Below are 27810 nucleotides of genomic sequence, written 5' to 3'. Positions count from 1 at the left end.
TTCAATATTATCACGTCGGCGTGGCACTAGGAAAGCACCAGCATCGGAGTACGGATAATTTTACATGCGGCAACATGGTGCATAATCACTGCAACAAATAGGTGCCTGGTGTAGGCAATAAATTCAGAATTAGTTATCCGCGTCATCCTTTCAAAACTCTAGGCTCAACTCTAGACTCCTCTAGACTCCTGGAAATGAATCCCCAAATTACTCACATTGGCAAAACCTTATCCGGTGTCGGGAATCTGACATGTCCGGCCCGTGTGTGACATCCCTGCTTTGCCATGCCATGTCATGGTAGTACAGCAAGTGGATCGCCGTCTCGGGCCGTATTAGATCGCGGCGGCGGGTATTAATTGCGCTGCTTCGCTACCTGGATGGAATTGCACAAAATGGCCCTGGTCTGGCAATTAATTAATTAAAGAAATTCGCGCCGCCCTTGAGGATCACGAAGGAACTCGTCAAAGTCGGACTCCGGCACAAGATTTGCAACTGTAAACAAGCCACGGAGGTGGGACGGGCGTCTCTAAAACTGCCTGCAAGGGAGGCGGGGCGGCAAACAGGGGGATTGATGCAAATTGGCCGACTGACGGTCCGAGATTGATCGGGGATAAAGCGATTGACTAACTAGCAGCACGTTTCTCGGTTTTACAGGAACTGCCAAGTAGTCAGCCAAGGGATAGCGGAGGCAACCACGAGATTTCCACGAGGCAGCCACTGAAACCAACGTTTGTCCGAGGTGGATCGGAAACCAACAGGTTGAGGCTGACAAGCTGAGAGCGGGATGGAGGCTGAGGCTGACGTCACGTAACGAGAGACAAGTCCCCTTCCGCACACCCTCTCGTCTGTTGGCACCAGAATTTTCGGGGGAGGCGGATCGGATCACGTGTTTTTGTCTTCGATTTCTTGGCCCCTGGCAGGCCGAAGGAGTCTCAAACCCAGACGCGTAGCATTGCGTTCTCTACATCAAACGCAATGGATGTGCGGGAATTGCGTGCGAGGCATCTTTACGGATAACACTGATAAGCAGCCTTCTGCAGTCCGACGGGATCGGATGGCGGGGAAACCGACGAGGACAGGAGGGCCAAGAGCACAACCTGGTCCTGCGCAGAAGAAGCCGCTCAACAACTGCGAAGTGGGGGGAGCGACGCTGCAAATAATTATAGTCAGCAACAGGCATCTGCCGAGCTAAGCTCGAACCAACGTTCCCGATATAGAACGCGTTCCCGGCCGCAGCCGAGCGAGATCGCAAAGTAGAGCAAAGCTGACAGTGCAGATGGAGGGGGGTCTTGGTTGGCTGCGCCTGTCCAGCAGCGCGGAGGGCCCTGACTGCGCTGCCCGCAGCTGCACTTCTTGCAGGGACGAAGGCAGGGGACTGACTGCAGCAAGTGCAGACCGACCACTGAAAGTTGGCCAAGCCTGGGACGTCTGGGCGCTCGGGGGATAAACAGCCTCGAACCTCAAACCCGTGCCCTAGCACGGGCCACGGGTTGCCGTGTAGCATCCTGGTCTTGGAGCCCCTGTAGGTAACCTCATCGGCGGGCTCGAGGCGGGGTGCAGCGTCTCGCAGCTGGATTACCAAGAGAGGACAAGCGGGTGTTGGTGGCGATTGGCGATCGCATCGCGACGGTGAGTGCGAGCGGCGAGCGACGGGACGCATGTCCTAAGGTGCCAGGTAACGGCAGTGCAGGATTGAGTACGTGGCCAATACAAACCCGTGGTCAGTGTCCCGACTGGGTGCAAATGTGCCGACTGGTTTGTACAGCAAGGTACGGAGTACCGCACGGCAGTGTTGGGTGGCTTTCCCAAGCTAGCACTACAATGAAAGTTTGGTGGCCTAACCCGCCTGTTTAACACCTGGCATGCATCATGAGCACGGACAGTTGCGGTGGCGCAGAGAGAGGGGAGACAGACTTGGACATTTCCGAGTTCTTATCTCGCCCGAGTTTTGCACCACTCTCCAACACCGACGGCCGAAAACATTCGCGTTTGTGGGGGCGGGCTAGGTTATCGTGGGGTCGGCTACGCCACAGAAAGGTCAGCAACACTTCCGAGGGGTAGCTGAAAACTGTTTCCGGTAAGGTGCCTTGCCGTGACGTGCTGTGCCGCTGGTCTTCTTCCTTCCGTTGGGCTTTGCTAGGCAATGGCGAAAAAGCTGCTGCCAACAGCAGACCAGGCGAGCCTGGATCATGATTGACGCGTGCCCATCTTGCTCATCGTTTCGCGGAAACGACATGCGGCCTGCAGATCAGGCCCAGACCTCTGGGATCCGCGTTTGTCGTGTTGCGAAACATGTTTTGGGCCTGGATTGTCGATGATAGCTGCATGTCTGGACCGCACAAGACATGCAAAGCACTGTGACATGTACGTCTGTGCCGGCTTCCTGCACGCTGCGCGCTGCACAAAATTTTAAGAAGATTAGCTCTATTCCGCCTCGAACCATGACCCCCGGCCAGAGTAGCAAACCGTCCGTCAAGACGCCCGAGTGTAGCTGAAGGCCGGCCGTCTTGTGCGGGTCCGTTCGAACGAACCATGTAAGCGTCCACAGTCATACGCAGCGGCACGGCACCACTGGCTTCTCTCACTTCCATATTTTCACCATGTCCCACCACCTGGCTTCTTACCACCACCGGGCTACCTTCGCAGTACCCTTGTTTCCCGACCAGAGAGGTCCGTCGTCCTGTGACCCGCCGTCTTAGTCACAAAACATTGCGGGAGCGGGCTTCCAGTACTATTCACCAGCCATCTGTCCGCGAGGCTTCGTAGCCGGCCCCAGCTACCGAGTGACAAAACCACGAACCAACGAGAGATTCCCCGTCATCGCCCCCGGAGAGACGGCTGCGTACTGCGTACCCAGTGGCCAGACGTGCGCGACAGACACGAGCGACATCCGCGGCAGTGTATGGGGATTTGCACGCGCGGCGACCGCGGCTGGCTCTCCCGTGACACTTGGACCTGCCTTGAAGACTCGATGGGTAGAGGCTGATCCAAGTATGCTGGAAACACACCCCCTGACGCCCGGCCTGAAGTTCGCGAGGACGGGACCGGCGGCCGCTGAAGCAACACATGTATCGACAACGACCGTCACCGAGCCATCGACCACCTTCGTCTCGCTTGTGACATCAGTCTCGACCGAAAGCGGGAACCCTAACGTTCTCATCACAGACAGCAGAACCATCGACCCAGATGCAACGGCATCTATAAGATTCACCACCGACGGCACTAGCCTGCCTGGCCCGGCCACCACTGCTGGTGCGATTGCCGGTGGAAGCAGTGGGGGTTTAAGCAGGAACATTACCATAATTATCGTCGTGTCGGTGACGGTAGTAGTTGGGATTGCGCTCTGGGCCCTAGTTTTCCTTCTCATCCGACGCTACAGGGCAGGCAAGCTCAAAGGGCGCGGCTGCTGCTGCTGCTTTGGACTTGGGAGAGGAGATGACATCTATCACGACGACAAACGCTCGGCCCGGTCATCCCACATGCTCGGCAAGCAGGACAAGGACAAGATACCGGGCGCCGAGTTAGGCATACCTCCAGGCTATTCGGAGCTCGACTCGGGCCCGATGCGTGGCAGCACGCCCAACCCGGCCGAGCTCGATGGGCGTGGTGTTGGCGAGATGCCGTGGAGATCGACGTGGGTGCCGCAAGTGCCACGCATCCTCCACCGAGGCGAGCAGTCATCTTCACGCTCGTCACGCTCGTCGCCGCGGCGGACGGTGAGGGAGTCATTCGGAGAGAAGATCAACGACCCAGCCACAGCACTAGGCAGGCTGCGCATTTCCCACTCGAGATCGATGAGAAAGGGACAGTCTCCAAAGGCGTCGCCAGTATCGATACGGCCAGGACCGTTTTCGAGGGCTTCGCGCAGCCCGCCCACCTCGAACCTACCGACCATGCCGAACATGAGCCCACCGAGCAGGAGCCCGCCAAGCATGAGCCCCATGATACCAAGCCCCCTCAGCCCGAGTCCCGTCAGTCTGCCATCGGCAACTGCATCTCGGGGAGGAAAGCTGAGCGTGCAGAGCGGATTGCCCAAGACATTTTTCAGGTCGACGTCGGCCACTTCGAGCCCAATCAGCAGCGTCAGTCCAGCCTAGGTCTAGGCCTGGAGGCCAGCCAGCCAGCGGAACCGACTTCCTGGAGTTTAGGGTCTAGACAGCAACAGCATCGAATGTTGCGCGTGACGCGAGCACACGATGCGGCGCAAGGGGACCGGATGCCAATCGATGGTCGAGACGCGGCTCTGGTGGAGCTTTTGTTGGGTTGTTCGGGATCTTTTTGCAGACCGCAATTGGGTTTAGGAGAATCACGGACTGGCGCCACGCTGGCAGCCAACCAGGAGCCGCCGTCAGGAGACAAAAGCTATGACCCGGCTCCACCGGTGAGGCCATTCCACTGGTCGCCCGCCGACCGAGACCCCCGGAAACCTGAAAGCAGTCCACTACCCCGCAGAACCCACCATGTCATTGCCTACGGGAAGGAGCAAACTGCAAAGATGCTTCTAAAAGTGGCAAGATGGAGAACATTCGGGGAGAGACCGGAGGACTCTGCTGTTCACCTGGCTTTCATCCCGTACTACTACTAAATAAAACGTCTGCTTCCGTTCACACTTGTCCCCCCTTTGCTATTCTCGTTCTCAATCACAGAAATCATCCACCAAAACTGAACTGGCAATCTCCATCAAACCACCTAGGCATCGACCTCACCTGCCAGTGAAACCAATTACCCACTTGATCAGAAGACGAACAGTGCGCCACTACAGTCAAGTACTGGCACTCAATTCACCCGACCTCAATTGCGCTTCCACCACCCCCGCCGCTACCGCGCTTAGATTTTGGCGCAGCACACAGCGCCAGTCTCACTTCAGCACAGCGCCAGCCTCAGCAAAGCGAAGGAGTTTTGGAGCTGAACTACGGAAGACGCCAAAAAATCCTCCAATCCACCAGGACCCGTCATCTGGCCTCGGTCTCTGACAAGACAAAAATCGATTCTCGCAAGATACCTAGCGTCTGCCATATTCTAAATACAGACACACCCGCCTCTCGCCCACCTGAAAATGCAGACAGGCAGCAACAGCACCGCTGACGACATCCGTCTTGCCGGCGGCGAAATTCCCCAGTCCAAGAGCCCGTCCAACATGGACACGGCCGACCTCGCCCAGGCGCTGCTGGACCACGCGGGGCCGAGCAGCCCAACGTCGCCGCACACTACGGCCGACGGCGAACGCGCAAAGAAGAGCATGGACACGTGGACGCCCGTCATGGACCGGCGGCAGTCGTGGTCGGCACAGGAGTGGAAGCACGAGCAACAGAAGCCCATGTATTCCCAGACGGCGCCTATGCCGGCTCCGAACCACTCGTCATCCACTGCCGGATTCACCGAGAGCCGCTGAAAGGTCGCACCACCATCACTGCACGTGCTGCCCAGACACACTTGCTAGACATGTTCCATTTCAAAACCCCCCATTTCTACACTTGCTTTTTTGTCTGACCATTTATGGCAACGCGAGGTGGATCCGACAGCGGAGCGCAAAACGGCACATCTTACACAATCCGCTTGTTGGATCTTGCAGTGGCGCGGGGAAGTGGGAGCCTCGAGACCAAAACAACCGCTGCGGTGGCGCTCTCGCTGGGAGGAAAAAAAGACAGACGCTCATGACGACATGATGTGCAAATACCTACTTTGCGCTCACCCTCTAATCCCACCCCACAATCGCTTCCTACCTTACCCGTCAATATGTAACAACACCACACACACACATGGACCTGCAAGGAATGGACGATATCGAGCGGACGGGTCCAATGCATCCATGTTTTCATTTCTTACCTGTCCTTTCCACTTTCCATTTTTCTACCCTTTTGTATATTTTCCTGCTCCGCCCAGTCGAAGAGACTTGGTTGGAGGGGATGGATCCAGGCGGCACACTTGTTTGGGTGTGGGTGTCTCTGGCGCTCGTGGGAACCAGTGCAGGGGGGCGCAGTCCCCACCACACACAGCACACCATGGTGAGCGGGGGACTCTATCAAACCCGCCGCTCAGAGAGTGACGGGACAGAACGGGAGAGAAGAGACTGTGTGTGTGAGAACACTTGCCTACCTACCTGCGAATACCTGCAAACAAACCATTGATTTTAGTAAGGCGGCGTGGACTTGTCTTACTGGTAGCAGAAGGAAAAAACCCGAACAGGCAGAGGTTGGAAGAAAGCCACCGAAACGCCTCGCATGTAAACCTACTTAACGTGTAACGATTTTATAATGAGGAAACACAAATGCAAAACCAAGATTAAAGATCATCGAGATTGCCGTGCCTTCGTTTGCGGGCGCCAAGGTCGCGATCCAATATATCGGCACTGATCAGGCATGAAATATGTCAAAACGCGTACGCAGGGTACACCCTGTCCCGGATGGGGGAGTTCACGAGGTCATGTTATTTGTTTGGCGGGCGACAGGTCATGAACCCCGCGCGATGGACATGGACAGTGCAATGACCACAAAGACTGTGACCGTGGCTCCCGAGGCACATGGGGGGCGCAGACACAGAATCCATTTCGAATTCGGCATGCCGGGACAGCACAACCAATGCAATGCGGAGCGGAGAAGGGGGGAAATTTGACTTGTGGCAGTAATAAAAACGAACGCAAGATACAGATTCCCTGAAAGGAGGGGAGATAGTCATTCCACCCAGCCATAACACCAAAACTGGTGTGCACCCCGAGCCACCCAGGCAACGAAGATAATTAGGAAGCCAGAAAAGGGGGTTAATCCCCCTAAGGATTGGTCCCAGATGTAGTTGTCTCGCAGCCGGTTGCTCGATAGTCCTATAGCCTGGAACGCAGAGAGCCCCCCTAAAAACCGGATATACCAGATCAAATTGCCGTCCATGCATATGCGTTTAACCCTTTGAGTTGGGAGTGGGCGTGCGTGTGCGGCGTGAGCGTGGGCGTGTCAGGTCGTAAGATGTCTTCGTGTACGCCATCCATCCATCATCGGCCATCCACCGCGTGTACCTGCCTGCCGCCCAAAGACAGCACAAGGAAAGACACCGAAAAATTCCCAATGCAAGAAACAAAAGAAAAGAAAACAGGAAGAAATGTGACAGACACCGTTACCAGGCCACTCTACTTGGAAGCGAAGCCCTTTGGACCTTTCCCATCTGAGCCGCCCGTCTTGAAGTAGTCCGCAACCACGCCGAGTGAGTAAGAGATGCCCCCGACCCAAGCAGCGCCGAGAAGAAGCCGCTTGGGGAGACTTCTCGTCTTTTCTTTGGTGTTGCCAGAGTATTCGGTGGTTGTCTGCCCGCTAAAAACAGGCTCTTCCCGTCGTACATCAATGCCCGACTCGAAGCGAGGGCTTTGTGGGGCCCCAGCCGGGGGCACCGAGCCTAAGGGCGGAAGGTCGTAGTTAACAAAGCCAGTAGGGCTGGCGAAGCGGCCAGCGGCGATGTTGTAGTCACGGGTGCCGCCGGTCATGTCAATTGGATTGATAGCGGGCGGAGGAGGGTTCGTAGGTATCGGTGAGTCCAAAGTTTCCGGTTCGGGCATGACGACCGCGTCTCGGACCTTGCGAAAAATGAGAATGTCCCCGCCACCAGACACAATCTCAAAACCTTGAGCTTGGAGGGGCGCAAAGTGAGGAAAGAACTTTGCAGGGTTGGAGATGCGAAGGAGAACCTCAGCCGGCGTCAGCGGAGCAGCGATGTCGGGGACGATAGAGGTGGTTTCGCCAACATCAATGCACTGCATGGTTGGGTCATAGACGAGAATCTTGTAGACCGTTGTCGTGGCTTCCTGAACGGGTATGCAGGGAGACTGTGCCAGCGAGGCTAGCTCTGGCTCGGTTGGAGAGGGACCAGTCAGGCTGGAATCACTTCCGGAAATCTGTTGCCCCGTCACCCCCAACCGGTCTAATGCGGGCTGCAAGACAGATTCTCTTTTGCTCGGAGAGCCACCATCAACTGTATCTGAGGTTGTACCTTGCATCTCCTGCTGTTTGAGGGCAATGTTGGAAATATCTGAACTCCATGACCGGGCAAAGTCTTCTGGGAAGTCACGAACATAATTGCCTGTCAAAACCTTGGGCACTGTCTCACGGTGTGCTGCGGTATTTTCCGAAGGTTTAGTTGTTGAGGGGGTGAAATGCCGATCCGTGTCAGTGTGAACCGGCTCGGCCGCAGACCGCGCCATCAGCGTCTCCAACATCTGCTGGTAATGCGTCTTATCATCTGTCTTAGGCTCGGAGGACAAAAGGTCTTCGCTACTTGGCGGCCAACTCTCGCTCCCTTGGCTTCGTGCTGGCGATGAACTCGTCTCCGAATCCTCGTAGCCATATGCCTCATGGTAGCCGAGGTCCGAAGCCTCGCCGGAGGTTTCGGCGGTAGGCTCGGCGTCCGCGGCGTACTTCCCATTTGGCTCGTAGCTCCGGACGGCTTGATATTGACCTAGCTCGGAATTCTCCGGCCCAGAAGTCGCTTTTTCGACAGCGTACTTCCCGTAATCACTGAGATCTGCTGGCTCAACATCCGGCAAGTTGTTTCTGGCAGCGTATTTTCCATCCGGCTCGTGGCTGCGAAAAGCCTGGTACTGATCTAGATCGGCCATATCATTCCCCGTTTCAGCGTGATGCGCAGCATAAATGCCATCTGGTTCATGACTCAGGAAGGGCTTGCTGTAGCTGGCCAACTCTGCGGCGTCTGGAGCAAGTTCTTCCAAGTTGTTGGCTGCATACTTTCCATCGGGCTCGTGGCTGCGGAATGGCTGATACTTGCTCAACTCCTCTTGGCTCACCATTGGATCCGAAGTAGTGTTGTAGTTTCCATCCGGTTCATGCGACCGAACAGCAGTGTAGTCGGCCAAGTCGTCGTGATCCTGCGGGGCAGCTTTATCGGCCGCGAGAGCATCATTTTCCGGCGCAGGTTCGGGTTTGTGAAGGCCGGGGTATTGGCGATTTCCTGGTCCCAGCATCCAAGAGTCGACAGCTCGGATCTCAGACGATTGAGAAACGGGGTTACTCCAGAGCACCCACTGGTCATCCCTGTTTCCGGTTTTGGGAAGACCGGGTATAGGGGGATCACCGTGGTTTGCCACGCACTCTTCACTTTCTAGGACAGGCTCAGAGGCGGCAGTATTACCGGGCTGGGAATCGGCTGAGCCGCTTTCCGATTCCCACGGCCTTGAGTCCAGTTTAACTTGACTGTAACTCTTCAGCTCGGCTGCAAGTCGATCGGAACTGTGGGAGTCGGCTGACAGGGGATTACTGTCACGGCAACTTGGATCCTGAGCATCCTCAAACTTTGAGGCAGATGAAGGCGAAAATAGAGACGTGTCGGATTCGGGCGCTCGAACTGTGGGAGACTCGGCTATGCTGTCAAAGATGGGATAGGTGGTGCCAGTGGCAGCTTTGGGAACTTTGCGGTTCGTGATTGGATCAATGATGTAATCAGCGTCGGGCTGGTAAACAACACTAGGTACAGCACTGGAAGGAACTTCTGGGTTGGAATGCATATCCTCCTTCGGCCGTTGGTTGTACATATGCATTGACCACCAGACTGTGCGGGAAGACTTGTTACGTTTTCGGCGGCGTCTAGCTTCCCTACCAAAAAGTAGTATGTGGTTCAAGGGTTCCTGTTCAACATCTTCAGTGTTCTGCCCTGGCCGGATGTCGGCGGGATTGCCCGAGGTCCTTGGCTGGGAATCGGCATGTACACGACTCCCCCCAGCAGCGCCATCTTCATCTTTCGGCTGCCAGAGGTCGGAGAACAGGCGACTGATTGCACGCCGTTCGTCTTGTTGGTCGTCTTTGGTGCCATTTTTTCGGTCGCATGACAGTCTTGTATCGTACATGTCGTCGAGCTTGCTCCATAGCCGGCGTTGGCGACAGGATATGTCGCGGGGCAAGTCGGGGTCGATATAGGAAGGCCAGCGACGACCGAACCGGAATCGGCGGATTTGCTGCTGCTCTAAGAGGCGATGAAGCTGAACGGCCCCTGCGAGGCCCAGTGCATGGGGGGAGGCAGAGTTGGCGCATCGGGCGCGGTGGGCAATTTTGGACGCGGTGATCAACGACATCTTGAAGGACGGATCGGGGGCACCAGTTCCATGCTACTGGTATCGCTACCTGCTGTTGTGCTTCATTGCTGTCAGCTTAGACGGACGGACGTAGATCGGGAGCCAAAGGCCAGCGGCCAAGAACCAGTCTCGAAGAGGGATAATGTAACTTAAGTACGGCACAATGAATGCGGGTGGATGCTAGGTCTGTCTAGGGAGGCGGCCGCCAGCCGCTGGTGAAACTCTGTCGGGAGTCTTCGGAAGCTGAACCTACTTGACAAAGGATCATCGCCAAGTGCGACGTCATCAACTTAAACGCAGAATTCGGGCATTGGAATTTGGAGAAATTGGAAGAAAGCAACCAGCAGAGCGACGCTCACACGGCATGGTAAAAGTGCGAACGAGACGTTTTGGCGCTAACTTCTATTATACTTGGGAGGAAAAGACTTGGAAGAGTGGGCAGGAGTCAAACGGTGATCTGCCCATCGATGGGTGATACGGAAGGTGCTGTTGGAGGGGCCTCTCTCCAGGCCAACTGCAGCCTGCGCGGCCTTCGGCCCTGCAGAGGCGGCTGGGCGTTGTGATTCGACAGCTGAAAAGTCGGGGCCTTGGGGAGGGGTGGACCCCTCCCCTCGACACTGCGTCCTCCAACCCCCCAAACGCGGGGTAGAGAGATCAAAAGGCTGGGCTGAACCTTGTGAGCGATGGCCACAGTGGATGCCGATGGTAAATCTCGCTGTTTTTCGCTACCACCGTTTGGATCCGAGCGTGCCGGAAAACAAAACATGAATGATCGGGGGTTATCTCTAATGATGGGAGCGCAGTGGAATGGCTCGGGAACGCGGCATTCGAACCCACTAACACCAACAAGTTGACATATGGGGTGGTGGTGATCTGTGCTTAGGTCTTAACCGAGGTGGAGAGCTTCGCAGATAAGTAGGTAACTTCGACTTTGCACCAGGCCCTTTGGCCAATATCATGATATGGAGGAACTAAGTTCTTGTACATTCCCAAAGTCGAATTGACAGCGAAGCGGTCGATTGGTCCAATCCCGTCTCCATTTGCTACAAACGGAACGCATCCGCTCCCGCACGTCTTTGCATTTTCGGGAGTTGTGCATGCACAACTACGTCATACTGCTCCGGAGTGGACCTCTCCAGACTGAACCCTAAAGAACGATTCTTGGGCCGGAAGGCTAGGTACTTATGTTTTGGTTGTCAGGGCATCCGTAAATTTCGTCCCTCTTCTTTCTTTTCCAGCATTGTAAATGTGCTGTAGCGTGGATGATATGTCGAAGCACTCATTCAATCAGCGGGCCAGTGCACACTGCCATTCAAAGTTCTTCGCGGCGGCCAGAGGACGTGAGGACTCTAGTCCGTCTACAATACTTGCTTGGGGGAAGACTAGATATCATAGCAATCTAGTTAATCTTTTCCAGCTGTTTTTGCTTTAACGTTAATTTCCACAGTCATTCGTGAAAGCCTTTTTAAAGTACAGATGATGAGGAATGTAAAAGCAGCTTATGTAAGGCGCTGAGTCTTCAGTTCTTTCGAAGAGCCATCCCGCATCACGTGGCTCCGCAGCCCTCCAGGGGAGCTGCAGTGCCCCACCATAGGAAACCTCTGAGGGGCTACGATTTCTAAGATTTTTGCAGCTTGTCGCGACTTCAACGAGCTCAACGAGGATTACCTCGACACATTTTCGAGGTCAGTTGCTAAGCTTCCAATGCTTCTCTAGTATGGCCAATTAGCTTACCTAGCCCTCCACAATAGATACGGAACTCCAGCTAGTTCCAACGCTCCACTCTGCTTTCGCGTGTCTTCTCCAGCGTTTCCCCTCGATAGATTCCCCCTCAACACCACGTCTCGTATTGCGACAAAACCCCAAGAACCTAGGAACGAGAGAGGCGGGGACCAACGGGTCAAGCGCGCAATTCGCATAAGTGATTGAGATGGCTACTGGGGGCGGCTTCGGCGGGTTCGCGACATCCTCGACAACTCTTTCGTACATTACCCCTCCACCAAACCTCTCCGACATTCCCCAGGATGTCATTGTCCCCTTCAAGAATCTGCTCAAAAAGGACAGCACCACTAAGTTGAAAGCGCTAGAGGAGATTCTGGCCTACGCGCAGAGTCACCCCTATGAAAATGGAGGAGTTGAAGAGCCGGTGCTAGAAGCTTGGGTAGGCATTTAAATTGATACGCCTGGATCCTCTCCATTCCCGGCTCGACTGCTGACCCTACCTAGACTACGCTTTACGCCCGGCTATCGATAGACAACGCCCGCCGCGTCCGCGAACTCTCCCATACCCTCCTCATCGAGCTCCTGAAGTCTGCTAAGACCCGGATGGAGAAACGTGTGTCTTCCATTATCGGCCCATGGCTTGCTGGCACTTTTGATAAAGACAAGGGTGTTGCCCGTATAGCCACCGAGGGCCTGGCCTCGCTTCTTAAGACAGAAGAGAAGTTGAACCAGTTTTGGCGAAAATTGCAGTCTCAAATCCTAGACTTTGCTATAGAGGCTATTAGAGAGTCTCCCTCCACCCTCAGCGACTTGAGATCTAGCACTCCAGAGGATGCCAATGGAAAGTACTTCCGAGTCGTTGGTTGTAGCTTGTCTCTTGTTCTCGCCCTCGTGAGAAAGGCGGAGCCAACCAAGCTTCAGGGGCTCCTGGGTCGCTATTTCGAAGTCGACTCTATTTGGAGTCTAGCCACTGCCGAGGAGCCGTTCGTACGCCGGACACTCTTCCAGCTCTTGCAAACATGCGTTGAGACCAGTCCAGAGTCTATAAAGTCCCGTCTTCCTCAGATAGGGCGTGCTATATTTGTGGACGGTCTAAAAACTGCACAGTCTGGGTCTGCAACGGATTTTGTTGCTGTCATGGCCAGTTTGACGAAAACCTTTCCCCAGATCTGGGGTACGAAGCAGGAACCCTTGTCACGGTTGCAGCGGCTTGTCGAAAAAGGCTCGCAGGGTGGCTCTGCGGCGTACTGGCAAGAGTTGGACAGGTTGTTGGCAGCCTTGGGGAAGAAGCCGATATCTCCTGCGATGGTGAACTTTATGAAGTCACTGAGAACCGGAATCTCGGACCGGCTGGAGCCACGGGCAAATGCCCCCTATGGTTGGAGGGTCTATCTCAATATGCTCCAGCGGGCTATCGATGACTCTGTTCCAAGTTCAGACTTCCTCAACGAAGCCGTCTTCCCACTAACGCGCCAGTTTTTGCATCCGACCCCGGAGCTGTCCTCATGGACCGCACCTTCGGACCCTCCTGTCTTTCCATTAGTCTGGAGGATCTTGGCTCGTCACTCCAACACGGCTGTCCGGGAGTCCGCCAAGGAAGAATGGCAGAGGTTGTCTGCCTCCTTCTCTTCACGCATTGCCAATTCCGACGCTGAAGATCTAAAGAGCTCCGAAAAGTCAAAGTTCGGGCTGGCCGAGGAAGGCGATCGCTGGTTCAAGCTGGTAGCTAGTATCGTGAAGGAAAACCGTCTTGACGAAGATAAGCCCTTGCTGAGCACAATTACTGCGTCATCAAGCCAAATCCTGAAGGATGCTTCGGATCTGCTATCGAGGAGAGATTATCGGCATACTGCTCTGGCTTCAATTATACAGTCCGCGTTCAAACACTGCCCCGCCACTTTTGCGGACGAAAGCCTCTTCTCTAGTCTCTTCCCTCTCGATAACGCCACAAAGCTCAAAACCCTTGTCAACTCAGAATCTTTCCGCCTACTTGCCCCATGCCTCGAGGGGATTGCCGAAACACACGAAGACCAATTCCAGGTGATATGGAATGCGCTCATCGCGTCTTCAATAAACCCCAGCGATCCTCCCTCCTTGCCAGCAATTTCAACTCTCATATCAACCCCTTCCGGCGCAGGGCTTGCTATACATGCTGAACCACTGCAAGCGTTTCTCATCTCCAACTGGCTCCGTTGTGTGCAGAACCCGTCGTCTGACGCCTGGAAAGTCTCGGAAGCCAGCCTTGAGCACGGTGCTGTCGGTAGCGGTACACTGGAGTCGATAGCTTCAAGCCTTGTTGAGCGACTTAACGTGCCAACGATGTCTGGTCCAGCACTTGAAGCTCTGGAGATGATCATCCGCAAAGAAGGCGCTGTATTCTCGAAGGATCAACAACTTCACATTGATCTTATTACGCGTCTATTAGCTTTGACAGAGATTTCAAATCCAAGTGTTGTCAATAAGGTACGAGTTGTGCGGGCGCTTTTAGACAATCACAGGCCTGCTGAGCGCCACCCACTGATCGCCATCAACGAAAAGAACTTGGATGACGTTGGGCCATCATCCTTGGGGTACGTACAATCACGTATCAGGACTTGTGAGTCTCGGCAGCTAACCCGTGCCTAGGCTAGATGTGTTGGTTCAACAAGCTGTTGGGGTTCTCGAAGCCGGGAACCTGCCAGAGGAGGACCTCTTTCCCAACGTGAACGTGTGGATGGCCGAGATGCGCCAGTTTCTCCGTGATACACCGAACCCCTCCCTCTCACTTACTAGCACTTTGGGCGGGGCATACTTTCTAGTGAAGAAACTCTCCAGTCCTCCCCTGGCGGATGGAGGCCAGCTTGACGACACGGAAAGTCCACCAAAGCGAGACGGACAAGGCCGGTCAATTCCTGCAAGGATGGCCGTCTTCACATCTAAATTGCTCTCTCATGGGGTGAAACTAGCATCTCTACCCGATAACTTCCAGGTGGAGCTGCTGTACCTGCTCTGTCTTACAAAAGCACTTGCAGCCGACCAGTTGACAGTAATGCAGCCCGAACTGCTCTGGAGGCTGGACCAAGGCGAAGAAGGGTCAGCCGAGGTTGAGGAGTTTGTTGCACTCGTCGACAAGATCATGAATGATGTTGTCGCAGACGCGAGTGATTGGAGACAATTCCGCTCCACCGACAATACTCTAGTCGGACGTCTCATCGGACTCTTGCTCAGAAGTGCCGGCAATCCAAGCCCTGCTGCATTTTATAGCGCCAAGGTCCTCGGTTATCTTTTTCAGTTGTTGACTGAGGCACATGGCCCTCCACTGCATTTGGAGGCTTGGTTCGGCGAGCTGGGCGTCATGAAGGCAACTCCGAGTACGATTTTCGTGGCAGCAGCATTTCTCACCGGATTCGGGGAAGCTCTTACCTCTTCGACTACAGTCAGTTCTCTTTGCAATCGGCTTGTCAGCGAAGTGATGTCCTCTTCCCCCTCGTCCCCGAAGACCCTGTTTTCGGCCGTTCTCATGAACTCCTGCCTTTCTGTCTACCAGGGTGGCCAGATTCCGGTCGAGAACCGCAAACTCGTCTTTGTTCTTAAGCAAATGACTTCTTGGACAAGCACACCGGCCGAGGTGAGCAACCAACTAGCTGCCGAAACGTGTAAAGCGATCCAGCAGATCCACCCCCATGTCAAAGACGTGTATGGGCCGTACTGGGAACAAACTGTCGACTACTGCATATGGCTTTGGAATAAGGCCGCCAAAGATCGAATCGACATCCGACTGCCGTATCTCCATTCCTCCCTCAAGTTGATGTCCACGCTTGAGCTCTCCTGTGCCGCGGGAGAGGCGAACGAAGATCTGGCAGAAGTCCTTGAGCAACGCTCATGGGCCAAATCGAAGGCCCTGATAGGGTTGCTAAAGACGCCCCGCAATACCAACACCCAGCCTTGCCAAATTGTGGATGCCATTCTGTGTCGGGCCGTGGAGAATATTCCACTCAAAAACGTCGACGATCTCTCGGCTCTTTATGAACAGGTGGCTTCGGGGTCACGAGCTATCCAACAAGCAGCGTTTGGCTTGCTTCACCGAGCACTACCTGCAGCGCAGGAGGAGATTTCTGTTGATGTGCTCTTGGAGGACAAAGGTAAGGGCGCTCTGAGCCGGTAAAAGTTGGTATGCTAACATGCATAGTCGCACGTCTTCCTGATGAGCTGCTGTCACTGCTCTTGGAACCCCCGACCCTCGAGGCTTATCCGTATGAACTCGTGGCACAGTTCCCGGGCCCTGTTCGCACATACTTGCTCTCTTGGCATCTCATTTTTGATGCTTGTAGCAAGGCTTCGTACAAAGTCCGCGGCGACTATGCCGAATTGCTCAAAGAGCAGTCGCATTTCAGCCCTTTCATGACCTTCATGTTTGACGTCCTTGGCCACTCGGCTGCAGACGCAATCAACTTGGAAAAGGAAGGTTTCACTGTGGATCACATCCGCTCGTACAGCCTCAAGCTGGCCGAAGCGGAGCCCGAGGAGCGCAATCTGCATTGGCTGCTGATACATCTTTTTTACCTGACCCTCAAACATCTCCCGGGCCTGTTTAAAACCTGGTATTATCTCGTTTGCTCGTCTAAACAGACCAAAATTGCCATCGACTCGTGGATACCCAAGTACTTGTCGCCAATTATCATGTCCGAGGCGCTGGATGATGTGGTTGAATGGGCAGAAAACCAGCCAGAGCCTGGAGACGACGAGAAGGAGCTTGTCGTGCAGGTCAGCAAAACTTCGCGGCAGATCACGGCAGGTTACGAGATTGATGACGAGATCGCCTCCATTTTCATCCGCATCCCGTCGGAATACCCCCTCGGAGTGGTGGAGGTCGGAAGCGTCAGCAGAGTGGCGATCGCTGTGGATGACAGGAAGTGGAAAGCCTGGATAAAGGCTACCGAGGGGCAAATAATGTTTTCGGCAAGTGCACTTGAGCTACTTGTAACTGTTTGGTTGTCTGACACTAACTCTATTATTCTGTGCAGGAGGGAGGTATGAGCTTCACCGAGGGCCTGACCGTCTTCCGACAGAACGTGAGGGCGGCGATGAAGGGGCATACCGAGTGTGCCATTTGCTACTCGATCGTGTCGTCGGACAAGAAGCTTCCCGACAAGGAGTGCGAGACGTGCAAGCACTGCTTCCATCGCGTCTGCTTGTACAAGTGGTTTTCGACCAGCGAGCGGAACACGTGCCCTCTTTGCCGTAACCCGATTGACTACCTCGGGCCGGGCAAATTCAGGCGAAACTAACCGAGTCAAAAATAGGGTGGAAAGTGTAGAGTTACACAGTGATTGAATTGATACAATTAGCGGAAATTGGCATCCAACTTGGCGTTGAGATGAAGGGTCTTGCTTTAGTTTTTTCGTTCATGTTGATGGCGTGTGTTGGAATTATGGAGAAAGTCGCGTATTCCGCCGTCGTCGGGGCAAGGGAAACGCCACGTAATTCCATAATTATTACTTGGGCGTGTGCAAAATCCTGCCTCGTGGAGGGGAGCATATATCTTTATTTCTTCTCATGTTTTCGCCCAGGCCTGCTGATCTCTAACCACGCCGCTAGGGTCTCATGTCCCAAACGAGACAAGCACCTTGCCGTTTTGGACTTCGGTATACGGGGCGATGATGGCCCGCTCGGGGCTAGCAGCGCAGGCCCGGTGCGGTAGGACAAGACAAGCATATAGCAGTGTATACAGCCCTCCCGTAAAAGACGTCGGCTGAATGCTTGACCCCGAGTCCGGGGAAGATGCTGCAAGCAATACAGCCCAGTAGAGACTATAAAAAGCCCGTCGGAATCTCGGTCATGCCATTGAGAATGTGCTCGGATTCTCTACGCAGCGCGCGCACTCTTCTAGTCTTTCTCTTTGGTAAATTCTCAATCAAACTCCCCTTATAGGAATAGAAGCGCATCGCTCGTGCACGACTCGGAGCCAGCATGAAGGTCGTTCTCACAGGCGCGACGGGCTACATTGGCGCCGAGCTGCTCAACCAGCTGGCCCAGCACCCCGAGGTCACGTCCGTCGTCGTGCTGTCTCGCCGCCAGCTCCAGCAAACACCCGCCAGCCCTAAGGTGGCCGTCGTCATCGTCGACGACTTTCTCAACTACGGGCCCGCGGTGTTGCAGGCCATCGCCGGCGCTCAGGCCTGCGTATGGTGCGTGTTCTTGTTCATTTTTCACCGATCAGTTCACCGTCTCGTCCCTCCCTCAAGGGGCCACTGACCATGGTAAACAAGACAGGAGCCTCGGGAAGCCGTGGATACCCAACAGCGAAGTCGCCAGGACTGTCTCTATTGGCTACACCATGACGGCGGCGAGGGCGTTTTTGGCCGAGTCTGCTGCAGCTACTACTGCTGTTGCTCAACCTGGCGGCCGCCAAGTGTTCCGTTTCGTCTACATGAACGGCATCGCCGCCGAGAGAGACCAGACCAAGCGGCTGTGGTATCTGGGTGAATACCGCCGAATCCGGGTGCGTAATTACGTTTTTTTTCGTTTCAATCTCTTTTGTTTGACACAATAAGGACTGTCCATGCCCCTTCGTTGTTTCTAATCGCTCTTGTCATTGCCTTGTCACTACGGTACACTAATCAGGATGAACAATTAACGGCCCAGCTGACCTCTAATTCTCACAACAGGGCCAGGTTGAAAACGAGCTCCTGGCGCTCGCTGACGCAAACCGGGACGTGCTCGAGGCTTACATGATGCGGCCCGGCATGGTGACCGGAACCGCATTCAGCGTTGTCGACTTGGCCTACAAGCTCGCGCTCCCGTCTGTCGGCATCGTCGAGCTGGCCAAGCTCACTGTCGAGACGGCCCTGCACGGGAACAAGGAGGGCCACACCACCATTGACAATGCGGAAATCGTCGCCGAGGGCAGGAAGTTCTTGTGATTTCAGTTTTCTTTTTTTTTTTAAAAAAAAGAAAACAGAAAAAAGAAAAGAAAAAGACCAGTCTAAACCAGAGAACTAAAAGTGAAAGAATGAGAAAGAATGTGGATCACCCTAGCGTAGGGACAAGTCAGGGGAAGCTCAGGACAGATCAACCACAGCTTACCCCAGCTGAGGACCAATTACAAACAAAAATAGAAACTTGGTGTGCCCAGATTCGTCTCATACTGCCAGGCTCTTTCCCGATGCTTGAAATAACTATGGTAGAATTTAGCCTATCTGGGTTCGGTTCAGGGCTGCGGGCCAAAGATCGTCTCCCGAGAGATCTTCATGTGAGGGGAAACGAACCAACTACAAATTCCCAGGAAAATCGCCAACGTGAGAGAGGGCTGGCCAAGACACAAATCATGTAAGGTACTCGTCATCTTAATACGAAACACGGAAAAAAGAATCCATCATTTGCTATCCGTTGTGCGATCCTTCTTCTCCTCAAACCCATCGCCTCTTCCAATCTACCAGGCCTCGACGTCTCCTTACTCCCCATATTTGAAGATGCGCACGGAAACGTGACCGGCCTCAATGTCACGCTTCGCATCAAGGACCCCAGATCTCGCGCTAACCGGCCTCTCGTCGCCCTCGATCTCAACCACGGCCTAACGCCAACCACTCGTTATGGCGACGAAGCGCTGGCGGCAACCGACGCCCTCGGCCCGCTTCAGCTGGCACATGGCGATTCAACCGACACGGACGCTGTGCGCACCTGGGTAGTCAGCCCCACCAGCCGTGACCCAGTCGGCGACATCATCATCCGCTGCGTCGCGCGGCCGCGAGCGACAAGCGCCAATAACACCACGTCGGGCCCGCGCGTCGATCTTCGCGACGACCAGGGCGGCCTGGTCGTCATGGGCACCGGCTTCATTCCGTATCCGCTCGGCCCAGGCGTACTATACCGGGGGAACGGCTGAGCTGACCTGGCAGGAGGTGGTCGAGAGATACTGGACCGGGCATCTTGGGCAGCGACACGGCGGTGCGTGAGAGCTTCGCCGGCATGACAAACGGGAGCTTGATCGTGCCGTCTGGTGACGCGTTTGCCAGGTTTGGTTTGAAGATGGTGCGCAGGGATGCCGAGAAGCTGGATGTTGATTCCAGGTATCTTGGGTCCAGGGTCCAGGAGCTGAACACGGGGTCGAGGGCCGAGCAGGCTGGGTTGAGGGAAGGCGACCAGGTTGTTCGGTCTTGGGCGCTGTAGGGGGCCGGAGACTCCCTGGACAACCAGATGGAGATTGTGGTGCGGCGCAATGGCTCGGACGTTGCTGTGCGGTATTGGCCTAGGAGTTATGACAAGGTGGAGAATGGGAGTGGGTGGAAGATTCTGATTGATTCTTAGCTCGAGGCTCTGCGACAAACGAGAAAATTATTTTCGTAGCCTGCTTATATAATAGAGGTGGGCTGCTCCCCCTCCCTCTGATTAGAGGCCGGCATCGCTCTTTACCTTTGGTAAACTACAGGACAAAGGCGAGAACTCCCCCGAGCGGCCACCCCTCCTAACGCCCTTATTCCTTGCCGCCATTACCGCTGCTCCTTTCCGTCCATGGCTGCCGACTTTCAGCTGCTGCTGCTGCTACGATGCAAGCGAAAAACCTAATCCCACTGCTGATTACAACTAGTCTCTGCATCGTTAGCTTAGAAAGCAGTTTAACAGACTAATTCTCCGGCATTTTGTGTGAGTTCGCGCATTCCTCATAGACCACATCCCCTTCCACGTCATGTATCTGTGGGATTATCACCTGGCCACGGCTTGGGCGACGACTAGCGCCCTGGCTTATAGGACCGAGTTTTGTTTTAGGTGTGTACTTTCGGGTTTCTAGTCGCAGCGCCTACAGGCATCGCTGTTCTGGGTGTTCTGTCCCGAATGCCACTTCTTCGACGAGGGCGTTCCCGAGGCCGAACTATAATTCGACGTTATGTTAGAGGCCAACTGTTGCGGTAGACCTGGTCACCGATAAGCATCCCGAATCCCAAGAGAAATATGCCCGACGAGTTCCAACTCAAGAGTCACAGCCAACAACCATCATCCGTATAACGCATCCCCAGGCCTGTGTCTTCCACATACGACCATACCTGGCTGAAAACTCGGGATCCCGTCCGCTCTCCCCTAGATAAACAACCAAGGGCCAGACTAGTAGTTGGGTCGGTGACGACCAGCGAATCCCTGGTGTTGTATGTTCTTTTTGTTTTATAATTCCATTGAACATCCTATGGATATAGGAAGCGTTAAAGCCGTTGACACCCTCGTCAAAGCGACGCGCCTTAGCCCTCAGAGCTTTAATATCCCCTTCGAACATCTACCTACCTAGGTAGGCATTGAAAAGGTACTAAGTGTTTGCCAAAACATATATCGTCCGCCGTCTAAACACCTGGCGATATTACAAGTTACAATTCTATACGAAAGGCTCCCCAATCCCAATCCCTTACAACGGGTGTAGCTATTGGTGGCAGGAGGGCAATTATTCCTCAGAAGCAGCCCTCGGCCCTCAGTGCCACAAAAATTGATAGATACTTTGTGAACACCGCCAACACGGCAGGGATGTGAGTCCATAATACTTAACCCTTGCTAGTCTCCCTCATGTTTCACCAAGCAGAGTCTCAAGTATCCCTCTTGCCACAGATCTTTCATCCTCGGTCTCGTTCATCATTGAGGAGCGCACTCTGATGAATGCCTCCAGCGGTGTATATCCCTGCGAGTCACGAGAGTTTGGGCTGATTCCCCCGAGACCCTCCGCTTGGACCAAGTGGCGTAAGGCCGATGCGGAACTGTACCTCGCAGCATAATGCAGCACAGCCATTTTATTATCGTCGACGAGATTGACACGGGCCCCGCTTGCCAGAAAGAGCTAGACGATTTCGTGGTGATCCCAGTAGAGTGCAATGAATTGGGGAGGTCTATTTGCCGAGTCAAGATGGTTCAGTTTGGCGCCGTGCCTCAGTAAAAGCCCAGCATGTGCAACGTTATTGGTTCGCGGTGCAAAATGATCCCGTTCGTCTCTTATAGTCGACGTCCTCGAGGAACTGTCAAAAGAAAGGCTAAAATCAGAAATGTAGCCAGAACATTCATCGGACTGAGACTCGAGCGCGGACCCGGGTTCCCATTCTTCTTCCTCGAATTTCATTGCCGCAATCTTGTCACGCACTTCTTGTCTGAGGTTGTGGGGCCCTTCCAGGCTTGATACTGCTTCCAGGATTATTTGTAGACTTCTGTAATGACCAGTCTCTGCGGCCAAATGCAGAGGAGTCTGACCTCTGATGTCAGGAATGCGCACCGTTGCCCCATGGCTTATAAGCAACTGCACGTCCTGGTAGCCGTTCGGTTTCTGGCCAGCCCAGCATAGCGGGGCTCGTCCAAACGAGCACTGTGCGTCTATATCTGCCGAGCTACTTTGAAGGTAATCATCGAGGTTTGTCCTGGAAATTCCCAGGATAATGAGGTGTAGGGACGACAACCGCCGAACTGTTGGAGTCGATGGCTGGTCAACGTGGATAAGAAGTGAGAGAAGGATGAACCAGGGATAGAAGGATACTTCATTTTGTCTGACGTACAGGGAGTATTTATCTTCCAACTTCGTGTCTGCTCTTTGGTTGAGGAGAAACCTGGCCATTGCTGGCTGATTTGCCGTAAGAGCGAACTGAGGCCGTTTTAGTAGGAAGATACCCCACCGCGCACTGCGTATGTAGGTAGGGAAATGGAAATGGTAGGCCTTACGTGCAATGCCGAGCGGTCCTCACTGACTTTCACATCAAACACAGAAGCCTTTTTCTCCGAGAAAAGCCGTTGAACTCTTTCATTGTTGCCTGTCTGAACAAAGGTGAAGAGGTCGGCAGAAGCGGGTATGACACGCAGAAATTTAACGTAAAGTTGATGGCCATCGAAGCTGTTCCATGTATTGACAACCGAAATCATACACCCTGCGAACGGAGCCCACTTGGGGAAGTAATAAGTGGCCTTGAAGAGGATTTCTCGGTCCTCTGGCACAATTTTTCTGTGCAGGTAACCTTCCCTGCAAACGGCAGAGTCACTCCCGAGTACCCAAGAAACAGGGAGCCAAAGGCATTGGAAACCCAGGCCAGGGGTTGCGCATGTGATAAAATAAGCTACCTGACCAGTCAGGATGAAGGGAGCCTCGCGGCGAGGGTCTTCCACGTCGGCAGCCCAAGCGATATCATAAAACTTCTGAAGTAAGGACCCTGCCCAGCTGAACTTCGGGACAACGAATCTACAGGTATTCTAGCCCCTCAATACCAGAACAAATTCTCATGATAATTCGATGTTTCGATGTTCATGGTTTAATTGTTGGATCCCTAGGGGGCAACCCCCCTAGGAACCCTAGTGCCTGCGGCGCTCTTGGCCTGCGCGCTTTCCTTCATACAGCTTACGCGTTATATCTACTAATTGGGAAATTGCTCCTTCCTGGCACAACCACGACACAGCAAAGCGGCATTTCACGGCTTAACCTGTCCGAAGTTCATCCGATCGACCAGTCCCTCGAGTCCATTTCGACACGGACGAAAACTGGCCGATCGCTGTGCGGGAAACTTTCGGCACCCTCAAGGTAATATAGAATACAGCCTCTCTACGCCACCTCCGGCTCGCAATCTCGCCTACGGTGGCTCCGTTCAGCTGAACTATATGGCATTGGCAGGTGCATATCCGCGCTTTGCATGGCCGCGAAACGAATGTCGAGGTGCCGACCTGGAATGTGCTGTTTCCAGGAGCGGGGTTGGCTTTGGGAGGCGTGTTGGGTTTTGTGAATGTCCGACTTGGATTACGGCTGTGGACATTGCTGATTTCATGGTTGGTGCCGGATCAACTTCCATGCTGCTTGTTGAGGGAGTCAGGTGCGGTGAGTTTTGTAAGTGTTAGATTCACCAGGGTACCAGTACTCGACTCAACAGGGCGTGGCTACACGCCGAAAACTAGTGGTTCAAGTGATGGATTGTAGATGTCTGTTCTTCTCTCTAGCTTTCTGGCAGTGCCAGAAAGCCCGTTCTTATACTACTATTGTGGTGGCGAAGTGGGTGGCGAAGTCTCTATCTAGAACCTTCGAGGCCCTTCTGCTTGACAAATTCCAACAGTAAGATTGCGTCGGTGCGTTGCACGTGGGCATGGACGTCAGTGGCTAGAACCCGGATTTCGCGCAGTTCGCTGCGGAAAATAGCCATGAGAGACCAACTATTCGTGGGGTGCTCAGCACGGGTGTCAGGGTTCACGCAATTTGACATAATGCAAGCTCATTGAGACTCACGATGAGGCCGTGACCAATTCCCGACTTGGTTCGTTTCGGAGCTCCTTAATCTCTTCTTGGAGCTTACTGACTTCACGCTGGCGTTTCAGCCATGACCGTTTGGAGAAGGCGACACTCGAAGGCTCGTCAAAGTCTAACGAGTCGTAATTACTGATGATATGTTCTTGAAGCAGGATCTGGAGCCTGTCGACTGGTGCTGTCGCCCACTGGCACAGTTTCGTCAAGGTGGAAATATATGGCGCGCTTGCTTCCTCTTTTGCCAGCACCTCAATGATGAGGTGGGTCTTGGAAGTGGTGGCTTCGAAATCTTGGATCTACAATTATCTATGGATTTCGTCGAGGGCGGTCAGTGAATACCTTGATGGAACTAGTTGGATGTGGGAACTCGTCTCTTTCTCTCGACTCTGCAATTTCCTCTTTACCTCATTAGACAGCGGATCCATGATGCAAACTGTTAGTGCAAATGGAGTATATCGTCCGGTTCCGAGACCAAAAAAATCGCTGCAGCCAGGAATGGGCGATTCAAAACTAATTACTGCTGAATGGGTGGCAAATCGAGAGGGGTGGGAAGGGGTCGGTCATAACGTAGACATCTATCCAATTCCATTTCGCAAATTTAAGCAGCCTTCATGCCTACCTTGGGTCAACTTTGACTCTTTGGACTCAGGTAAGACGAGGCCGGGGGGACGAATGGGTTTCAAAGTGCAATACGCTGCGCCACTGAAGAGTGCAACCACTTCTAATAAAGGACCCATCCAATTTGTCTCGCACATTTCACCGATAGAGGAAGTGAAGCTACACTTGGTAGGTAGCCGTACATCGTGAAGGCCAAAACAGAGGGACGAAGCGTAGATATGGTTGGTTGGCAACAACCGTAGTATGCCTTCCGACGTGGGGAGTGTTATAGCACTTACCCCTCCTCGTGCCTCTCTCCGATTAGCGGTGGTGCACACATTCCTCTCAAGCCACCCGAATCATCATCTTCCCGCGTAGAACGAGGGGCCCCTCCACGCCGTCTTTTGGGTCATAAATTCCCGCTCGAGAGTGAGGGGAGTTCAATCTTCCTTCCTGCAAGACTAAAGCTTCTTTTTCCTCCTAATCCTGAGTTCGCCAACACGTGCTTCACATCCGTAAGATCAAGGCATTACGTACCTACGGCTGTTAGGTACCTTCCTGGTGGCTATTGAGAGCCGGCGTGCACCACGCTTCACTGGTCACCATTAGTCCCGCGCGCGCAAAATGTTGGATCTCCAACCACCGTTCACAAACCTTCAGCTCGTTCAGCGAGTCGACAGGTGAGCCTTGCACTTTCCTGACTGCTTCCTCAGAGCCGTCTAGCGGCACCCTCGACATCCGATGTGACCGTGGAAATATTATGACGATGAAACCTACCTATTAATCGTTCCTAATGTCCACTTGTCGCCAAAGAAATCATCTAGAAATGCTAATACTATTGGTATGCATAGCTGGCCATATTTCACCAAGGACCCTGAGGCCTACAGAACGCATATGAAGGATTACCACTACTTTCTCATTGATGGATACGACAAGCCGTTCGGATATGTGCATAATCACTTCTCGGAAGTTGCGTGGCCGGAATACTGGGAGATCGACGCGGAAAAGCGCTTCTTGACGCTGCGCGCCGCCGGCGCATCGGACTTTAAGACGCGCAGTGGCTTGTAAACGAAACTCTGCGATAGGGGCACGAGTCACAGAAGGTCCCCTCCCTTCGGCATTGGGCGAACGAGGAGTTTCCCGTCTACTCCTCTACAGGCGAGCACGTCTTGAATCTTGATGGCTGCGGCGTGGACATGTTTGGCATCGTTAACTACTCGGTTCATTTAATCAGCTGGGTTATGAATGCCGAGGGGATGAAAATTTGGGTCCCGCGCCGAGCCATGACCAAAATGAGCTTTCCAGGCATGCTGGACAACACCGTCGGAGGCAGTCTGGCTGCAGGGGAGAGGCCAATCGACGGCATCGTCCGAGAATGCTAAGAAGAGATCTGCTTAGAACCAGAGTACACCCGCTCAAACATGCGGTCATGCGGTGTCAACTCCTTCCAGCTCACTGTGACTGATCTGCTGGAGCCGGCATGCTAGCACTAGGTCTAGTATCTCTACGAGATGGAGCTCCGATAGGATATTGTGCTCAGGATTGGGGACGGCGAGGTCGGGGAGCTTAATCTTCTGTCGCTGGACGAGCTGTCAAAGGCGATGAGGAACGGAGAGGTCAAGCTGACCTGTAACATGACTTATCTTGCGTTCCTCATTCGGCGGGGCTTCATTAACGCCGAGAACGAGCCCGACTTTGTTCAGATTTGCTCTCAGCTCCACTGGTATCACGACCTTTTTATCGCCTAAGGCTTAACTTCTGTCGTCTTCTTTCCTATTGATTTCCGCTATCTCTCTGAGAATTTCAGACACCTCGTCTTCACACTCATCGGTCTCGACGAAGCCTTTCAGCCTGACGACGTCGGACTGAAGCTGGGCTATCGACGCGTCCGGGGCGTACTTCTTTAAAAGCTCTTTGATGTCTTCGAGGGCTCTAAAAGCGGGTCAGCTGTGTCAGGAAAACCTGGACCGATGCCTGCCTGGGTGGGCTAAATTACTTTGCTCCCGTTGATAGTTGATGCTAGTTTGCGGCGTACATCAAGCAAACCTCGGTTCTATAGAGTTTGATGGGATCATAGGCTTCTTAAATTGGTTCTGATGGTGGTATATGCCTGAAATACTCGGCGCAGTAGTTTTGCGTGTGCATCAGATGGTGTTTCGTCTTCCAGTAAGCCAGCTCCATCTCATTGTGCCCGTAGTATCTGTCAGACTGCAACAGCACTTCTAGGATTGTGTGCACCAGAGTGAATTGCTCTTATTCTCGTCCTCCAGTCTTTCCACAAAAGACTCTCTCTCTTATACTTCCTTATGTGGCAATTACATGACGAAACCCAGTGGCGAAGATTACGCACCATAGATTCCAGAACCTTCTAGGCCATTCCATCTGACAGTATCCGTTTGAGTCGAATATGAAATGCTTGCCTTCGGAGATGTCTCTGCCAACATTCCCTTCCCATAGATCTCCACGAATAAAGCAAGGCCTGAGCCCACCGCGAGACTTATCCAAATCACCGAGCAGCCTCGGGGCCACATGGGTTAGCGTCCGCGTGACAGCAGCCGTTAACAGACTTGTCAAGCAAGTAAGCCTGCCACAGCATTCGGGAAAATAAGACAACCCAACCCTTTTCCCATCCATTCACGTGACAGAGTATCCCATCGTACATGGGGATGGGTGAGCCAAAATTCTCGGATGAGCCTTGACTGGAGGTATGGAGGCGTGCAACAATCTTAGCTGTATGGGATGGATCAGGCATTCCAGAGCTCTCGAGCTCATAGCTTGCCGGTCTGACATGACAAGAATTTTTTATCACGTACCCTTATCGAGGAGATCCTTGTTTCTCTCGCTCTCGCCCTTGCCGGCGCCGCTGGTCACGGACTTGACCTTGTGACGAAAGAATTCATATTAATGATTTGTTGGTGGTGATGTGCTGTTTGAAGAGTTGTTAAAATAGCTAGAAATGTGCTTGTTGATGGAGGGAGAATGAGTTGGGAATTCGGAGACAAAGAGGAGCGACTTTTATGGGCCACAAACGTTGAGATGATGGCGATCATGTCCCTTGGCGCACATGGATCCCAGTCGTGCCAAGGCCAACGGATAACCTGCTCTGCTAAAATATAGAGTGCCAGTAGCACTGCAACCGGTTTCTGTACCGCAGCAGCAGCTCACACATGAGTGATGCGCCCATATGAGCCGAACTTTTTGCCTTGGGTGA

At 53.7% G+C, this 27810-nt stretch overlaps 9 protein-coding genes across 9 annotated transcripts; 6 read left to right on the top strand and 3 right to left on the bottom strand.

The window, feature by feature from the left end:
• Nucleotides 1-975: 975 nt before the first annotated feature.
• Nucleotides 976-4097, top strand: B0T26DRAFT_739221 (uncharacterized protein; the record flags this gene model as incomplete). Its single annotated transcript, XM_060443677.1, has 4 exons — nt 976-994; nt 2549-2670; nt 2700-3971; nt 4038-4097. 4 exons carry the CDS (start codon nt 976-978, stop codon nt 4095-4097), a joined length of 1473 nt encoding a protein of 490 aa, XP_060297722.1.
• Nucleotides 4098-5056: 959 nt separating this feature from the next.
• On the top strand, nt 5057-5392 carry B0T26DRAFT_673577 (uncharacterized protein; the record flags this gene model as incomplete). Its single annotated transcript, XM_060439617.1, has 1 exon — nt 5057-5392. One exon carries the CDS (start codon nt 5057-5059, stop codon nt 5390-5392), a length of 336 nt encoding a protein of 111 aa, XP_060297721.1.
• Nucleotides 5393-7001: 1609 nt separating this feature from the next.
• B0T26DRAFT_192939 (uncharacterized protein) lies at nt 7002-10305 on the bottom strand. Its single transcript, XM_060433695.1, has 2 exons — nt 10213-10305; nt 7002-10123 (listed from the first exon to the last, which is right to left on the bottom strand). The coding sequence occupies exon 2, from the start codon at nt 10061-10063 to the stop codon at nt 7118-7120; it is 2946 nt and encodes a 981-aa protein (XP_060297720.1). The 5' UTR covers nt 10064-10123; nt 10213-10305; the 3' UTR covers nt 7002-7117.
• A 1688-nt stretch (nt 10306-11993) lies between these two features.
• On the top strand, nt 11994-17519 carry B0T26DRAFT_769497 (uncharacterized protein; the record flags this gene model as incomplete). The annotated part of the gene is made up of 5 exons (XM_060446524.1): nt 11994-12224; nt 12290-14355; nt 14411-15906; nt 15954-16727; nt 16796-17519. The coding sequence occupies 5 exons, from the start codon at nt 11994-11996 to the stop codon at nt 17050-17052; spliced, it is 4824 nt and encodes a 1607-aa protein (XP_060297719.1). The 3' UTR covers nt 17053-17519.
• A 215-nt stretch (nt 17520-17734) lies between these two features.
• Nucleotides 17735-18687, top strand: B0T26DRAFT_644331 (uncharacterized protein; the record flags this gene model as incomplete). The annotated part of the gene is made up of 3 exons (XM_060437624.1): nt 17735-17958; nt 18041-18266; nt 18433-18687. The coding sequence occupies 3 exons, from the start codon at nt 17735-17737 to the stop codon at nt 18685-18687; spliced, it is 705 nt and encodes a 234-aa protein (XP_060297718.1).
• Nucleotides 18688-21503: 2816 nt separating this feature from the next.
• B0T26DRAFT_192697 (ankyrin repeat-containing domain protein) lies at nt 21504-22470 on the bottom strand. Its single transcript, XM_060433693.1, has one exon. The coding sequence runs from the start codon at nt 22338-22340 to the stop codon at nt 21579-21581; it is 762 nt and encodes a 253-aa protein (XP_060297717.1). The 5' UTR covers nt 22341-22470; the 3' UTR covers nt 21504-21578.
• On the top strand, nt 22471-23330 carry B0T26DRAFT_192710 (uncharacterized protein). Its single transcript, XM_060433694.1, has 2 exons — nt 22471-22917; nt 22971-23330. Exons 1-2 carry the CDS (start codon nt 22601-22603, stop codon nt 23293-23295), a joined length of 642 nt encoding a protein of 213 aa, XP_060297716.1. The 5' UTR covers nt 22471-22600; the 3' UTR covers nt 23296-23330.
• Nucleotides 23331-25223: 1893 nt separating this feature from the next.
• Nucleotides 25224-25981, top strand: B0T26DRAFT_749274 (uncharacterized protein; the record flags this gene model as incomplete). The annotated part of the gene is made up of 3 exons (XM_060445076.1): nt 25224-25279; nt 25451-25656; nt 25758-25981. The coding sequence occupies 3 exons, from the start codon at nt 25224-25226 to the stop codon at nt 25979-25981; spliced, it is 486 nt and encodes a 161-aa protein (XP_060297715.1).
• A 1095-nt stretch (nt 25982-27076) lies between these two features.
• On the bottom strand, nt 27077-27618 carry B0T26DRAFT_700293 (uncharacterized protein). Its single transcript, XM_060441534.1, has one exon. The coding sequence runs from the start codon at nt 27349-27351 to the stop codon at nt 27106-27108; it is 246 nt and encodes an 81-aa protein (XP_060297714.1). The 5' UTR covers nt 27352-27618; the 3' UTR covers nt 27077-27105.
• Between the last annotated feature and the right edge of the window lie 192 nt (nt 27619-27810).

This window comes from Lasiosphaeria miniovina (assembly GCF_030549165.1).
Source record: "Lasiosphaeria miniovina strain SMH2392-1A chromosome Unknown B0T26scaffold_3, whole genome shotgun sequence".
NCBI lineage: Eukaryota > Fungi > Ascomycota > Sordariomycetes > Sordariales > Lasiosphaeriaceae > Lasiosphaeria > Lasiosphaeria miniovina.
Note: the sequence above shows the minus strand (reverse complement) of the source record. Positions and strands in the feature narration are given on the sequence as shown.